Source organism: Rhinatrema bivittatum, chromosome 1, assembly GCF_901001135.1.
Source record: "Rhinatrema bivittatum chromosome 1, aRhiBiv1.1, whole genome shotgun sequence".
Lineage (NCBI taxonomy): Eukaryota > Metazoa > Chordata > Amphibia > Gymnophiona > Rhinatrematidae > Rhinatrema > Rhinatrema bivittatum.
Window position 1 is genome coordinate 661,032,090 of NC_042615.1, and position 16,242 is coordinate 661,048,331.

At 42.2% G+C, this 16,242-nt stretch overlaps 1 protein-coding gene across 1 annotated transcript in view; it reads right to left on the minus strand.

Annotated features, from left to right (window-relative positions):
* The window catches only part of ADGRV1 (adhesion G protein-coupled receptor V1), a 1,128,533-nt gene that overhangs the window by 51,992 nt on the left and 1,060,299 nt on the right, over window positions 1-16,242 (minus strand). The window contains exon 87 of the mRNA XM_029573357.1: window positions 11,938-12,059. Within this exon, the coding sequence (XP_029429217.1) occupies window positions 11,938-12,059 (122 nt within the window). The remainder of the gene's footprint in view (window positions 1-11,937; window positions 12,060-16,242) is intronic.

The window sequence follows — 16,242 nt, forward strand, 5'->3', positions numbered from 1 at the left end:
GTTACCATCCTTTCTGTTAAGAAAGATTTTTCTGATGTTGGTTCTCAGTTGTCCCTCTTGGAGTTTTATATGGTGATTCATTGTTCTACTCTTTTTTTCCCCAGTGGAAAAGATTTGAGATTTGTGCATCATTAAAACCTTTCCGGTATCTGAAGGTCTGCATCATATCTTCCCTATCTCTCCTCTCGGGTATACATATTTATGTTCTCCAGTCTTATCTCACAGATGAAGACCCCGCATCATTTTGGTCACCTTTCTCTGGACTGCTTCCATCCAGTCTCTGCCATTTTCAAGATACAGGCTCCAGAACTGAACACAATACTCCAGGTGAGGCCCCACCAAAGACCTGTACAAGGGCATTATCTTCTCCTTTTTTCCTGCTGATTATGTCTCTTTCTATGCAGCCCAGCATTTCTCTGGCTTTAGCCACCACCTTGTCACATTGCTTCATTGCCTTCAGAAATGATGTTCTTCTATGACCAGTGTCAAATGAGATGATGCTCTATTTTCTTTTGTACATATTTACTGTTTAAATACCATGCAAATGGCCTGTGAGTAAAAAGAAAAACATACTTTTTTCTATTTAGCAAGCTTTTTTTTTTTTTTTTACTCCTAGTCTATTTGCATGGCATTAGCTTACTGCATCTTTTAGTACTGTGAGTTGCTACTGCATGAGTAAACTAAAACCTGTGCCAAAATGTATCCCTGATTCTAGCATGGGTTTTATTACATTGGCTCCATCTGTGTTTACTCTTTCCCTTCCTTCCCTCTGCAAACTTGTTTCTCTCTCTGACCCAGTACATTCTCAGTCCCTTCTCCACACGGCATTCTGATGTCTTCTCCCTTTGTCCCTCCACAGCCACCTCACTTCTCCTTCTACAACCTTCTCACCCTATCTCTGTTCCTCTCCCCTTCACAACGTTCCTCCCTTCTCTGACACCCTTGTTCTCAGCTGTTTCCTGATGACTCTGTTCCCATCCTCCATATGTGCAGCCTGTGAGATGGACTCTGCTGTGCTGCTGAAAGCTCAGCCTGGGCCCTTCAAGCAACCCTCTCCCAACTGCAGCCCCAGTCTCTTCCCTTGGCAGCCATGAACAAAACGACTTCCTGCCGGTGCCCTGTTGGAACGCACAAACTTGACATCTGCCCATGAGTTCCCTGGGCCACAGAACTGCAAACCAATGGCTACGTGCAGCCGCACTCCAGCCTAAGGCCTGGTGGCCGTGCACAGTACTGCCTCCTGCTGGCAGGCCCTGTAACCATGTGTAGCACCCCTTCAGCTTTCAGTGCTGAGAAGAGGTTTACTCCTATCACGGGTGCCCTCTCCTGTGTGGAAGACTGTTCTTTTTTCATACAGCAGAGGGTTCCAGTACTACTGACATGAATCCATCCCAATACTTATTGCAAAATATCTGTCTTTGCCTCCCTGTTTACAACATGATATGAGGAACATTTTGTACTGGCTGTAGGCTTCAATTCTGAATTTTGAAGCTGAGTTCTGAAGCTTTAGATCTGTGCAAAGTGAAACATTGCTCCATGGTGGTGCAAGACAGATATTGATTCCCTCTTTGAATATAATCGTACCTGGTGCTCACAGTTACCTACTTTGAGCAGCGTATCATTTGCTTCATTTTAGCATAGAAGTAGGTTCCAGTTCCTACTGCTAAGCTACCTTCAGGCCTTTTCCTTTGCAAAGATCTCAAGCTTGCAGCTCAGAAGGAAAGGAGAAAGTACAATCACCGGATGGAGGGCTATGCTTCGGTCCAAAGTTTGGCATCTTTTGTGGGGTACATGAAAAGTGGAGCAGATTTTCAAAAGAGCACCAGCCATCCAGGGTTTGTGCTGAAAATCCCCCAATTAAATGCATACAATTTTAGATGCATAAAAGAGAGGGGATTTTTTTTTTCTATGTACAAGTTATATTTATGTTGGGTATGCAGGAAAATTTTCAAATAAGTTTTTTAGTCGTAGATATTTAAAGAAACCTCATACGGTCAATTCATTAAGGTGGCAACAATCACAAATATGATGAAAGAAAGGAAGAAAAAGACAAGTAAAACATGGTAGTTAATTTTTAAAGCATTGATATGTGGTGGGAGGATAATTTTCAAAGCCATTTTCATAGGTAAACAGTGCTTTACGCACAAAGACTGCTCTCTACACAACTGCCCTTCTAATATGTGGGTAAACTTAGGAACATATGTCCTAATTTTAGCTGGACTGAGCGCAGGTGTTCCATGGGACAGAGATAGGGAGGGGTTTAGATTTACGCACATACTTCTCAATTTTCAAAATGCGGGGGAGGGGATTGCCAGCTTTCTTAAGCAGGCAGTTACAAAATTGCCCAAAAGTGTCCACTTAAATGAATCTATGGCTTCAAACCCTTTAATTACCATATTTCATAACTTTTTTGTAAGGAGTACCATGGAAGCATTAGGCAATTCAACAGAAACAGATTTACTTCAATCTAATGTTTGTAACATTTTCAATCAAAATACAATTGCAAACCATAGTTATCTAAATTAATGGTGCATTTCCTACCAGTCCTAAACTTGTCAAAACTATAAACTCAAAAAAAGTAAGGTTTAGGATGAAAGGGCAAAGCTGCTCTGGTCTCTAATCCAGCCCTTCCTGTCATGTGCAGGGAGGTGAGCGTGGGCCTTTTAATGGGCATGCACCTTGTATATTTAAATTACGAGTGCTAATCATTCTAAAGTGTGCAGGCTGGTTAGCACACGAGAACCTTCCTCTTACATCTTTTCCATAACACGATGGCCCTAAAGGTCCCCTATTTCTCTCTCCCACCTTGCAACAAATCATAATGTCCCTCGGGCCCCACCCCAATCCTTCTCTCTTTCTCCCCCATCCCATCTGGCAACAAAAATAACCTCTATTCTTTTCCTTCACTCTCTCCTGCCGAAATTCACACTCGCCCTGCCAGCTGACCCCCATGACTTTGCTAGCAGGAGGCACCGCTGCTAAGTTCAAAATGGAACCCTCTTATGAGGTTTCATTGTTTCACGCTGCCATGACCTGGAAGCCAATTTTTGTTGTAGGGGATGGAGGTGGGATCTGAAGGCTAATTTTTGTTGTCATGATGGAAGGGGCATGAAGTGTGTGGATGAGTGCATTAACGGGAGAGGGAAGGGTCAGAGTGTCCTAAGGGCCAATGTGTTTTTTTTCGCAGTGGGATGGATAGGGCCTTTCTTTGGGCAGCTCCTCAGGACAAGTCCTTAAATACTACCCCCAAACTGTTGCTACATTTATCAGGGATCAATGGCCTCAGTAAATCTAGCACTTGAAAATTATGTAATAATAGCTAGTGAGGTCATTATGACCCTATTTGAATATTTTGCATACCTATTAACTTTTAGCAAGTGCCCATATGCTTAGGCCTTTGACTGAATAGGCAGATTTATACATTCAAATGATGAATTATATATTATAAAGATTCTATTTCGCATGCACGCTCAGTGTGAGCAGCCTTTAATGACGCTTTGTGTTAGGTTCAGCAAAGTAAGCAGGCTAGTGTCATATTTAAATTTGATTTATGCTCACACAAAGACCCAGTGGAAATGCCAGTAAGTGATACTTCACCACAAACAGGTGGGCATTTTTCTTGACACCCTTGCGACCTACATTAGGGATAACGCTTTGTTAAAGGAGAACTCCCTAATGATTTGCACTTTGATGGCAGCTTCAGTCTGGGTAGCAGTGCATATTAACTTTCAGGTCAGATGTAACTAACAACCTTAGGGGGTAATTTTCAAAGGAGTTACGCGTATAAATGTAACTACTATTGTAGCAATTTTCAAAAGCCATTTACTCACGTAAAGTGCACTTATGCGAATAAATCCTATGGACGATTCAATGGCATATATTGTAGCAATTTTCAAAAGCCCACTTACTCGAGTAAAGTGCATTTACATGCGTAAAACCCAGATTTACGCATGTAAATGCTTTTTAAAATCCGCCCCTTATTATTGTTTCGGGTTTTTAAAAATCTGCTTATATAAGATGCTTGGTTTAATGAGCTTTAACATATACAACTGCTTTGTGACATGACTGCGAGAGGATGCAATGTGAGTCAATTTTTGTCTCAGGTCACTCCTCATTTACTTTGGAGATCATCTATTTCTAATTGTGAAATATCCTAGGTGTCCGTATCTCACAATGCTGCACATAGTTATACTTAGCTCTGCAAAGTGCCCACTGGGGGCATACTATATTAAATTTAGTGCCCAATTTACTAAACATTTTTCCCATAGAAACAAAATAGGAGAACATCTTTAGTAAATATGTTCCTTAACTTACTAAAACCTTACTAGTACCAAGTCTAAATCAGAAATTAAAAAAAAATGTGAATTAAAAGGAGACTTGATATTTTTGATATTGTGTTTTCTATGTGGGAGAAGAGGGTTTGCCAGTTCTAGAGGGGTTTAAGAGAAAAAAAAAAAAGCATTTTGTGGGAACAGAAGAAAGTTCCAGTTTCTCACCCGGTTTTCTCGAGCTGTATGAGAAGTGGTAATTTCAGGGATTCTGGACTGTGTAAATCTATACACTGCTTCCTGTTTTTTATTTTCCAGTCCATCCTGCACTGTGATTCACTTGATTGTTGTATTCAGTAAAATGTTATTGTGCTTTGGGAACACAACTCATTAAATGGACAAGTTTTAATAAGAGGCTATGTGGGTGACCCGCTGGGTCTTACAGCTTTACTGTCCCCCATGGAAGAATCCTGATCTGGAGCTTCAGCCAGGTTCTTCTCAACCCTGCGGCATCTGAAAGGTGACTCCTTGCCTGTTTCAGAGAATGCCCTGAGCAAGGGAGTTACAAGGGAGTTACATAAGGTTACTCAAACCTTTTTTCTTCTTCATGACCTGCATTTAAGAGGATCATCTTATATTTGATGCCCTTTTATAATCCGGCTAATAGGGTGTACACACACACACACACACACACACACAATTACTGCATTAGTCTTCAGCCACTTGCTGCTGACTATTGTTTATTTTTTCCGGTTATGGCTGATTTGCAATATTTCGTTGCATTTCCATACCAAGTATACTTTATCAAACACGGACATATTTGGCAAATTAAAATATGCCTCTATGAACAAGAAAAAAAATCTTAGCAATTTAGATGCTTAATTTAGTGAGCTACAACATATACAAAGTGCTTTGTCAAATGAGTGTGAAATATTTTTATCTTGATTTGTGGGCTAACTTGTAAGATCCTGATATATTTGCTCAGTGAACCAAATTTTAAAAAAATTGCTTTCACTGAGATTTATTAGGCTTTAATAGACCAACTGATGAGTAATTTCTGAATAACTCACGAGTCAATCAGCAGGAGACCACAGAAGAAAAATTAGTCATTTCATCTGGTAATTAGCAGGAGGAGTCACTTAAGGTAAGGCCTTACCAAGCCTTTCAGAAGACTGGAATAATTAGGCAGAATGGACCCTTTATCCTTGGATGGGTCTTGGTATACTAAACAGTACAAGTCACTATCCATTTTACAGTAATAGTAACAACAAATATTTATGGAAATTAGTTTCATTTTGCAGAGCAAATGGTAGGTCAGTGACATAGATGGCATGTGGGGGAAGGCTATAGCCACCCCAGAAGTAGGCTTAGCCACCTCCTCCTATCTGCATTACTCTTTCCACCCCCTCCTGGATGCTGCTGCCGCTGCCACTGCAACTCCTTCAGCCACCCCCATCCAATCACAATATCAGTGTATGCTGCATGCTCCCTGTTCTACAGTATGAACTGCAGGAGCCCTGTAGGACAGATCTTGTGCTGTGCTGGTGCAAGTCTCGTGAGAATACTTCTAACACACTGCAAAATTCATTACGGGTCCTCCCCCCCCCCCGCAGGTCATATCACAGGACAGGACGAACTGCACTAGACTCAGGAAGCGGGTCAGGTAGGAAGCACATGCTGCTGATTAATCAGATGATCAGTGGGCGTCAGGACAGGGTGTCAAGGCTGTGGGGAAGAGGGGGCTGGAGGCAAAGACCAGATCCCTTCTTGCTTAAGGTGATGCCGCCTATCTCTGTAGTACATAGGCAGCACTCTATGCACTTTACCAGACTTGTCTCTCTCTTGAGGCCTGCAAGTATGAGATATAGGAAGAGCAGCACATTATATTAGTACAATGCTCAAGGGTCTGTCCAAGCAGCAGATTACCAAAAAATAAGAATATCACCTAATAGCCTTAGTTACTCACAGCTGCAACTTAATCATACAGGAAATAGAAACCTATTCCAAGACACTGAGCAAATATGGAAAATGCTTTCCCCCTAATTCTGTGTTTCTTTTGGGATGGTTTAGTTTCCCTTCACAGCTGACCTCAAAAAGTAAACACTGTGCTTAGGAAGAAAGAAGGTTTTGAAAACCAGAAGTGTGCGATCAGAGTGAATTTTTCAGCCAACTTTATTTGCTACTGTAATCCTCCAAAAAAAGTCTCTTTTTCAACAGTGTTTAACTTATGAGATCAACAGACTGAAGACTGTACATAGCATATTCTAAACTATATATATTTTTTAATCCAACATTTATTTTTTTAATACAGTTCAAAAAAAGACAGTAGATGGATTTTAGAATAGGGCCAGATGTACTAAAGGGTTGTTCGCATAGAAAAATGCTTGTTTAGTACATATGACCCTTAAATAAAAGCACACTAGTTACATAAAAATTTGGTTGTATGACAGAATTTTCAATATTCTTCTGGCAAACTTGCCATTCTCTTGTAATAATCTTGATGTGCAAGTGTGCTCAGAACCTCTGAGAATGTAGGAGACCAACCGACAATTAAAAGCTAATAAATGAACCATGAATTCAGGGAAAAGTTTTGTAAAAATATTTTAGAAGTCTCTCCACAAGTGAAACAAACCGGCAAAAGCACCAGTGTCTTTTTGTGTGTGGTCTATAGAAAATTAATTGATCGTGCATTTGAGTACAAAATCCAGATGGGGTCTCAGGCTTTTGCTTAGACAACAGAGCAGAGGGGATCTGCATTTGACAAAGAAAGCAAGATTATTAGAAGAATCATATTACTGGTAGGTAGCAAAACATCACTGAAGATGTGTTTTACATGTCCATGCCCTCTTCCCTCTCAAAATAAAATAAAAATAAAAAATTAAAATTTAGAATAATGACTGCTTGATAGTGAGGATAAGAAATTTAATTAATGTACTGCAGTGGTTAGAGCACAAAATTCTGATTGAGAAGATCCTTATCTACTTACTAATTGATACGGATTACGGAGTGAGTCACTTAACCTCGAGGGGATCTATTTTCAGTGGTGGAACAACTAGTTAAGATAGCCAAATATACCTATCTGGCAAACTTAACCGGGATATTCAGCTAACTTTAGTAGAGCCCTATGGCGCGACCAGAATTAGCCACATAGGTTAAGCGGCTAACTCCAAATAACTTTTGCGGTTAACTCTGGCCCACCCCGAAACACCTCTCGCCAGCCCCCAGAAACATCCCTGAAATATGTGGCTAAATATATCGCCACTTTGCCATTTAGATGGATAAATTTTCAGTTACTCGTCTAAATGGCTTCTGAATATCAGCCTCCCAATGCTCAAGTTTAGGGCCCTATTTACATAGAGGTAGATTTTCTAAATTTGCGCGATTGCCTACTTTTGTTCGCGCACCAGGCGCGAACAAAAGTACGCTGGATTTTATAAGATACGCGCGTAGCCGCACGTATCTTATAAAATCCGGGGTCGGCACCGAGCCCAGCGCACGCTGCCTGTTCCCTCCGAGGCCGCTCCGATTTCGGAGCGGCCTCGGAGGGAATTTCCTTCGCCCTCCCCCCACCTTCCCCTCCCCTACCTAACCCACCCCCCCAGCCCTATCTAAACCCCCCCCCTTACTTTTGTTTCATGATTTACGTCTTCTAAAAGCAGACGTAAATCTACGCGCGCCAGTGGGCTGCTGGCGCGCCATCACCCGACCTGGGGGCTGGTCCGGAGGCCTCGACCACGCCCCCAAAACGCCACGTTTCTCCGGGCATGCCCCCGACACGCCCCTTTTAGAAAGCCCCGGGACTTACGCGCGTCCTGGGGCTCTGCACGCACCAGCGGCCTATGCAAAATAGGCGCGCCGGCGCACGAGGGCCCTGCGCACGTAAATCCGGCCGGATTTACGCGCGCAGGGCATTTAAAATCCGCCCCTAAGCATTTTGCTCATAGACACAAAATGTGAGAAAATCATTAGTGAACAGGCCTCATAGATTGTAAGCTCTATGGGATATTTTAACCAAGTAAATTATTTTGCTTTGCACTGTGTGACATGACAGTACTGCAATTCATTTCAAAACAAAATTCTTAATCAAAATATAGAAAAATAAAAAGAATACAAAAACTAAAAAATAAATAACATTTAATACAATAATTAAAAATATTTTAGACAATTCACATATCTATCTCCCCACCCCATAATTCACAACATAAACACAAACAATAAACTTAAATCTATCTACTATTTGGGATCCTGCCAGATACTTGAGACCTAGATTGGCCACTATTGGAAATAGGAATTCTGGGCTTGACGAAGTATGGGAATTCTTATGTTCTTATGAATAATCTCCTGTTTAATGGGAAGTGATGTACTGCTAATTTGTCAATTTCTTTTTTTTTTTTGGGGGGGGGGGCAGGGGGCTCTCACAAATTCTGCTCCACTAGGTGAGACACTCTTTGTTACCATACAATAATTTAAGAAGAGACTGCTGGGAGTCCCCTCTGGAACATCATTGTGAATAATAATTTAGCATGATTCAATTTCAGTTTATTAAAATGTATATCCTGCAGGTTTCATACATTCATGGCAGGTTTCACTGAACTTAGTGCTGGGAAGAGTGGACTAGAATATGTTTTCAAATAAGTAAATAAATAAATCCTTCCAGAAATTTAAGACTGAAGTTTTGCCACTTTGAAGTTATTTTATTGTTGGAGAGCTGATGATATGTTGCACTTGTTAATAAAAGTCTGATGGAAAGACTTAACCGTGCTGAAAATGAATGATTTTCCATTCAGTATCCTGTGGGACTTTTTGTAGATAAGTACTCTTTTTCCTAGCCAAGTTTCCGCTGATAAACAGCCTCTTCTTATTTGATAAACATGTCTATCTAAACCCTACTGCAGTGCCCGAACCTTTTAGTTGTCATGTCTGGACACAGGAGGTGTCTGACATGAAAGCTAAGCAATATGTTCATTGATTGATGTATCTTGAGAAAGATAAGACTCATTTGCACTTTAAACTTGAGTTGAAACCTAGTCAACCTCATCGCATCCTGAAACAAAGTCATACTTTTTCACCCTTGCCATAACTGTAGGCAAAATTTCTACTTTTTCCTAAAAGGCAGCTTGTGTTGTAGGTCGATACATCAGGGCTAGATTTTCAAAGCCATTTATGTGCATATAGCGAGGTTTATATGTGTAAATGACTCATTAGAAAATTTGCTTTCCTTTCACGCAAAAAGTAGATTGATTACTCAATTTTGTTATAGTTTTATGCATACAAAAAAGAGGCATTTGAGGGGAGGATATAGTTTGTACAGCATTCGGATTTAGATGCATACTTTTAAAAAAAGTATGGGGTGAATTTTCAAAACATTTATGCACATAAAATTATCATATATGTGCATAAATAACTTGTACTCGTGTACACGCTATTTTAGAAACATCAAAATTATGCAAGCATTTTCAGTCTCGCATGCAAACTTATGCATGAAAAAAAGCAGCGGTCTAGTGGTGTTCAAGGCAGGTCCAAGGGCTATATGCACAAGTTGCTATTTTATATGAAACATATGTACATTTGTCAACTTATTTGCATTATTTTACACCTGCTAATTATTTTGCACAATTGAGATCAGCCTTGTCTATTATTAACTATTGGCTGGGAAGGAGGGCTGGGTGAACTGGGGAGAGTTCAGAGTGAAGAACTAGGAGGGTTTCAATGACCTGAAGAAGGACTGGGTGAACTGGTGAAGGTTTTGGCAAACTGGTGATTTCAATTATGCGTGTTTTAAAATATACTGACTTCTAGGGGTGGGAATCTTGAAACATTTTTGTGGCTGTTTTGTTTTCATTCTGGGGGTGGGCCATCTCGGGTCCATCCCCAGATCATTGTTTTTAATTTTTTTGCACCAGTATCCCCTGTCACATGTTAAGAGCAAAGGGCAGCAGCCCAGGAGTGGGAAATCACTCCTGGACCCCCCACTAGACCACCGGGTGTTTGTAGTGAGTACTGGGGGGGATCAGGAGGGAGGGTGGGGGTCCACTGGTGAGGGCGCTCTGATGTTTTATAAATGGGAAGGGTTGGGGTAGGTTCTGGGCTTTGTTTCTCCCCTTATAATTTTTTTAAACTCCCCCCCAAAAAAAACAATAGGAAAAGCAACACATTTTGGGGTAGATTTTCAAAGGGTTACGTGCGTAATATATGCACGTAACCCTTTAAAACCCCCCCTGCGCACGCCGAGCCTATTTTACATAGGCTCAGCGGCACACGCAAGCCCCAGGACGTGCGTATGACCCGGGGCTTTGAAAAAGGGGCAGGAATGGAGCGGGGCTGGGGGCGGCAGTCTGGGGGCGGTCCGGGAGCGGTTCCAAGTCCTCCGGCACAGCGGCTGTGCTGGGGGACGGCGCGCCAGCAGCTGGCTGGTGCGCGCAAGTTACGAGTGCCTCGGGCAGGCGTAACTTAGAAAACAAAGGTAGGGGGGATTTAGGTAGGGCTGGGGGGTGGGTTAGATAGGGGAAGGGAGGGGAAGGTGGGGGGAGGGAACGGGGAAAGCCATCAGGCCTCCCCTAGGGCTCGGTGCACGCAAGGTGCACAAGTGTGCACCCCCTTGCGGACGCTGACCCTGGATTTTATAACATGCGTGCGACAGCGCGCGCATGTTATAAAATCGGGTGTACATTTGTGCGCGCCGGGTAGTGCGCACAAACATACCCCGCGCGCGCTCCTTTAAAAATCTGTCCCTTTTTTGTTTTTTCCTATCTTTTTTGGTTTTCCTGAAATGAAATGAAATAGGAAATATCATCTGTATTTCCTATTTTGTTGCAATGACTTCCCACTCCTACTGACTTCCATGTGTAACTAGAGTTTTAGGTGAGCAAGTCACAATTTTTTGTTCATGTAAAATAGAAACAAGCATGTTTAGGAAAAGTACACACTTGCAATGTATTTCAGATATTCAAGCTTGACGATACGTACGTGCATTTTATAATCTGCACCTACCTTATACGCGCAGGTTCTAAAATACCGTAGTAGATCTTTGCATGGCCATATTCATGTGTATATGAGCTGCAAGGAGTTGTTTGAAAATGACCCTTCCTGTGCGTGAATCCACATGCATAAGTTACATCATGACAAGAGCAGGTGTAACTTTTGTGCAGGGGAGTTTGTGTACATATTTTCGAAGAACCTTCAAAGAGAAAGCATGCATGTACATTCACTTTGAAAATATGCGGAACGTCTGAGGGTATATAAAGTACTTAACAGACATTCCTGTCTTTGAAAATAGCCCTCTGTATAGAAATCTCAGTGTCTGCAACAGTGTGCAAGAGACCAGGAAAAATTGTGGTGCCCCAAGACTGATTTCCTGAACAGACTCTTAACATTCTCTGTTCTCCAGCGGAGATTGCCTATCAGCTTGATATGGCAATCGAAGGGATGGATGTATACAACTTTTGCTCCAGTATATAAGCAGTTCTGGATTTATCGATGAAAACATACTGATATTTTCAAAGGAAAAAAAATGCAAGGGCAATGGAGCAAAATTAGAGGAAGAGTCTGATGCAACAGCCCTTAAAGTTGTTTCCAATCTGAGATGAAATCAATATTGATTCTATTTTTATAAAAATTAACATTTGTAGTCATGAGTTTCCAAGCACATTGAAAACAAATATGTTCTTACCTGCAGGCTGTTAAAAATGACAAAAAGGATTAGCATCCAGAGGTGTCGGTAAGCCAAATGCAATCCTCCCCACAGCCACGTGACAGAAATCAGAGCAAACAGATACAATACCAATGGGATTTCTGGAAATCAGAAGACCATGTCTGAGTCAGTACATATTTGCTGGGATCAATGCATCATCAAAGCGCACACTTTTTAAAACATATTCTTTCTGATTTCTATTTGGCAGAACCTCGAAAAACGTAACAAGCTCAGAATTATAATGTTCTCTTCCTCTATTAGCACAGGAGATTGGCATTCTTCAAAACAACTTCAAATGTTTCACATCTTAAAGGTGAAGGGAAGAAGAAGTTCAGTGGAGGAAGAGAATTGTCCAAGAAAATTGTTACGAAAATCAAAGCATGGCCCTCACTGCCCTGCATCCCAGCATCACCACCCAGCAGGCAACAAAGACAGCCAACACTGGCAATGCACCTCAGGAAGAGATGATTAATCATTGCATAATATTCATGGAATTAACAATAAGAGAATGTCTCTTTAGACAAGTAAAGCTAAGATTACCCAGCCATATAGTCGAGTAAACAATAACACGGTAACTTTTTTAAATAGGAGCAGTGGGCACACATGTGCACGCATTCTCCAGCTTGCACCCAGGGACATGGCTATTTTATAACATACAATATGCATATGTGCGTATGTTATAAAATAGCCTGACTGCAGACACATATGAGCACAAGTTTAAGTGGACGCACTTTTACGCGCACAAATGCTACTTCTACCGTGTAAATGGGGTGGATTTTAAAAGCCACGTGCACTGATGCCATTGGCCATTTTCCCAGTTGATTCCCAGTATGCCCAGTTAAGGGATAGGACTTACAAACCCCCAAGTTGATTAGCGTCCCTTCCCCCCTGTCAGCCCTGACCCTTAAAACCCTGCAGATCTCTGTAAATGTTTTTTGTTTTATGATGTACATGCCATACGTTTAGCAGAAGTAAAGTTATAAGGTAGGGGAAATCCAGGAACACCAATGCCCCACCTCTTTTTTGTAAAAATATTTGTGTGTGCGCATCGGGAGGTACGCATACCTGGATGGCTCTTACAAGTGCCTGCCTGACATATTCACGCATCTCCTGGTTCTGGCCTGCGTCAGGCTTTTAAATTTCACCTATTTGTGAATATCAGGCTTGAATGACATTGGTGTGAGACTGATGTAGAGTAGACAGAACTACATTTCCCACAATGCTGATGTGCTAGGATTGTATGTTATACGTTTTACAACAACCCCTTCTCCCCGCCAGTATTTATAAGTTTATATACTCCATTCAGTACCTAGCTCAACATTCTGCTGCCTTCACTACAGCAGCCAGTGAACAGTAATTTCTAGAGGACTGGGGTGGAAAAGATTGTGGATACATCTATATGGGTTTTCATTGAGGATAAGCAGAGATGATACTGTCAGCTTTCCAGGGATAGTAACCCATCTGCTTGTAGCCCAGTGTGGCCTCCCCAACATACAGCACATAGTTTCAGTTAATACCAATAATTTGGATATGGTTCTGCATGAAATCTCCCACTTTGTGCAAAGAACACAAAGCCATGAAAAGGAACACAGATATTATGAGGTCACTATTTCGGTGGGGACAGAGAAGGGATAAGTTATCTGGATAAACTCTCATATTGTGAACTCCAAGTTCAGCTACCTTAGACTAACATTAGACCCCACAACTTTACTCCACCTCTGACCAGGAGTTAAATTTCCAGCGCTAACATGAGTTAAGCTAGTACAGACCTCTCTGTATCGGGGATTAATAGCTAATGCCTTGATTAACTGGAATTTGCATGGAGGTGGGCTAATTTGTGTGCTCAGTTTTAGTTACGTTTCTGTGCGCGCACAAACATTAACGTGCATCCAGCTGAGTATACCGTCTTACATTGACCTATGTTTGCCAAAAGATGCAATATGCACGGCACTGAATTTTACAGCAAATGCATGGGCACATAAACTGAGAACAAATTGCAGCTGAAGGTGCAAGCAATTGCTGGGTGGCTATGTTAATGAGTTGCACAGAGGCTGGCTTTTGACATGAAGTTGGCACTGTTTTGCCAAAAGGGTATGTCAAAGTGTAGTCACATATGGGATGAACGACTTTGAAAATTCAGTTTTTATCTAAAAAGCTACAAACTCCTTCACTCTTTCAAGCTCTTACAGTAAACAGAATGGTGTGATGAATTTTCAGAGACAAGACTTATCCTTTGTTTGTTTGTTGTATTAGCTCCCATGTCTCTACTGTACTAAAGGAAGGCTTAAACTTGGGGGGAATGTATTTTTTAGCTTCTGGCGAGCACATTGTTAATTAGGAGACTTGTTCATTGGCGTTGGCATCATTATATAGCGAGGATGTTATCTAAGTTCGCCTGTCGCCCGAGGCTTGAAAGCTATATGTCACCACATGTTTTTCAATACATGGAGGTCATCAAGTTCCAGGAGTATGCCCTGCCAAAAGAAAAACAACACTCCCCCCCTAGTGGGCAGGTAGACACAGAAAATGAGGAACAGAGACTTTCTGTGCCCAGAGCCTGTTTGTAGATGGTGTGCCATCAAATAGAGAAGAAGAAAAACACGTAGAAAAAAAGGCAGGTGGAGCATGAAGATCAAATATACCAGGGCTCGTTTCAATAGGCTGACTGGAATCTTAAACATATTGACTTACACTACAGGTGCTTCTTTTTCTTTTTTTTTCCTGTTTACAGCTGAGCTTTTAATAGTCACTAAAATCAATTCCAATCTTCTCTGACCTAATTTCCATTTCATTTTTTACATTCAGTATATGCTAACTGAAACTCCCTCACGTTTGCTCTTCTGCAAGTTGTTTGTTTACTCTGGAGACTTCATTTGGCTCCTGGCAGTGCTGCCGTCTGAAAAAAAAAAAAAGTTTCACAAAAACAAAAGCTCTCACGCTTAGGAAGAACGCACCCTTATGTGCAGAGGGAGAATCAGGACAGATCAGGGCCTGGTCATTTCCTGCTGCTTTTCGCCTCTTGGTTGAGAGGGTTTTTGCTTTGGACCAGCGGTGTGGGGTCAGGGCCTTCTAGGGATTCATTCAATCAAGAAGGTGCTCGGGGATTGGGGGTAGGAGAAGGCAGCATGAGGGAAGAGGAGGACAGAAGACTGGGTTAGGGGAAGGTGTAGAGAGGGAGGGGGCATGAGTGCAGGGAAAAGTAGAAGAGAGGAGAGGGGGGGCTTTGGAGAAGAACACGGATCTTTAGGCCAGGGGTTTGGGAAGAGAGGCAGGATGATTAATCAGTGGGGAGGGGGAGGAGGAAGGTGAATATGCTGTGTGAGTAAGGGAGGTGATAGGGGGAGGAGAAGTACAGTAATTATGCCATACAGGGCAAGATGGAAGAGAAAGTATTTATGCCAGGGAGGGGATGGAGGGAGAGAGAAAGGGATTGTGCCTAGAAATGGGTGGGCAGAGGGAAGAGAGGAGGATTGTGCTGGGGAGGGGGAAGTGAACATGCCAAGGAGGGGTTGGGGGGAGAGGGGGAGGAAGGTGATTATGTCAGGGAGAGGGAAGAGAGAAGAGAAGGTAATCATGCCAAGTTGGGGATGGGAGGGAGAGAGAAGAGGGGGGATATGATAGAGGTGTTTAAAATCATGAGAGGTCTAGAACGGGTAGATGTGAATCGGTTATTTACTCTTTCGGATACTAGAAAGACTAGGGGGCACTCCATGAAGTTAGCATGGGGCACATTTAAAACTAATCAGAGAAAGTTCTTTTTCACTCAACGCACAATTAAACTCTGGAATTTGTTGCCAGAGGATGTGGTTAGTGCAGTTACTGTAGCTTGGTTTAAAAAAAAGATTGGAGGAGAAGTCCATTACCTGCTATTAATTAAGTTGACTTAGAAAATAGCCACTGCTATTACTAGCAACAGTATCGTGGGATAGACTTAGTTTTTGGGTACTTGCCAGGTATTTGTGACTTGGATTGGCCACTGTTGGAAACAGGATGCTGGGCTTGATGGACCCTTGGTCTGACCCGGTAAGGCATGTTCTTATGTTCTTATCATGCCAAGTTGGAAGTGGAAGGTAAGGAAAGGTGATTATGTTGGGGTGGGGGAGGGAAGAGAAGGTGATTATGCCCGGGGATGGGGGGGGGGGGGGGGGGGGGTGGGGTGTAGGGAAGGAAGGGAAGGTGATTATATGCCAGGGGGTGCATATGCTGAATCCTTTACTATGAGTGCCATTGCATGCCACGAAGTTAGGCATGAATACGAAACACATGCTCATTCCATTGGTCACT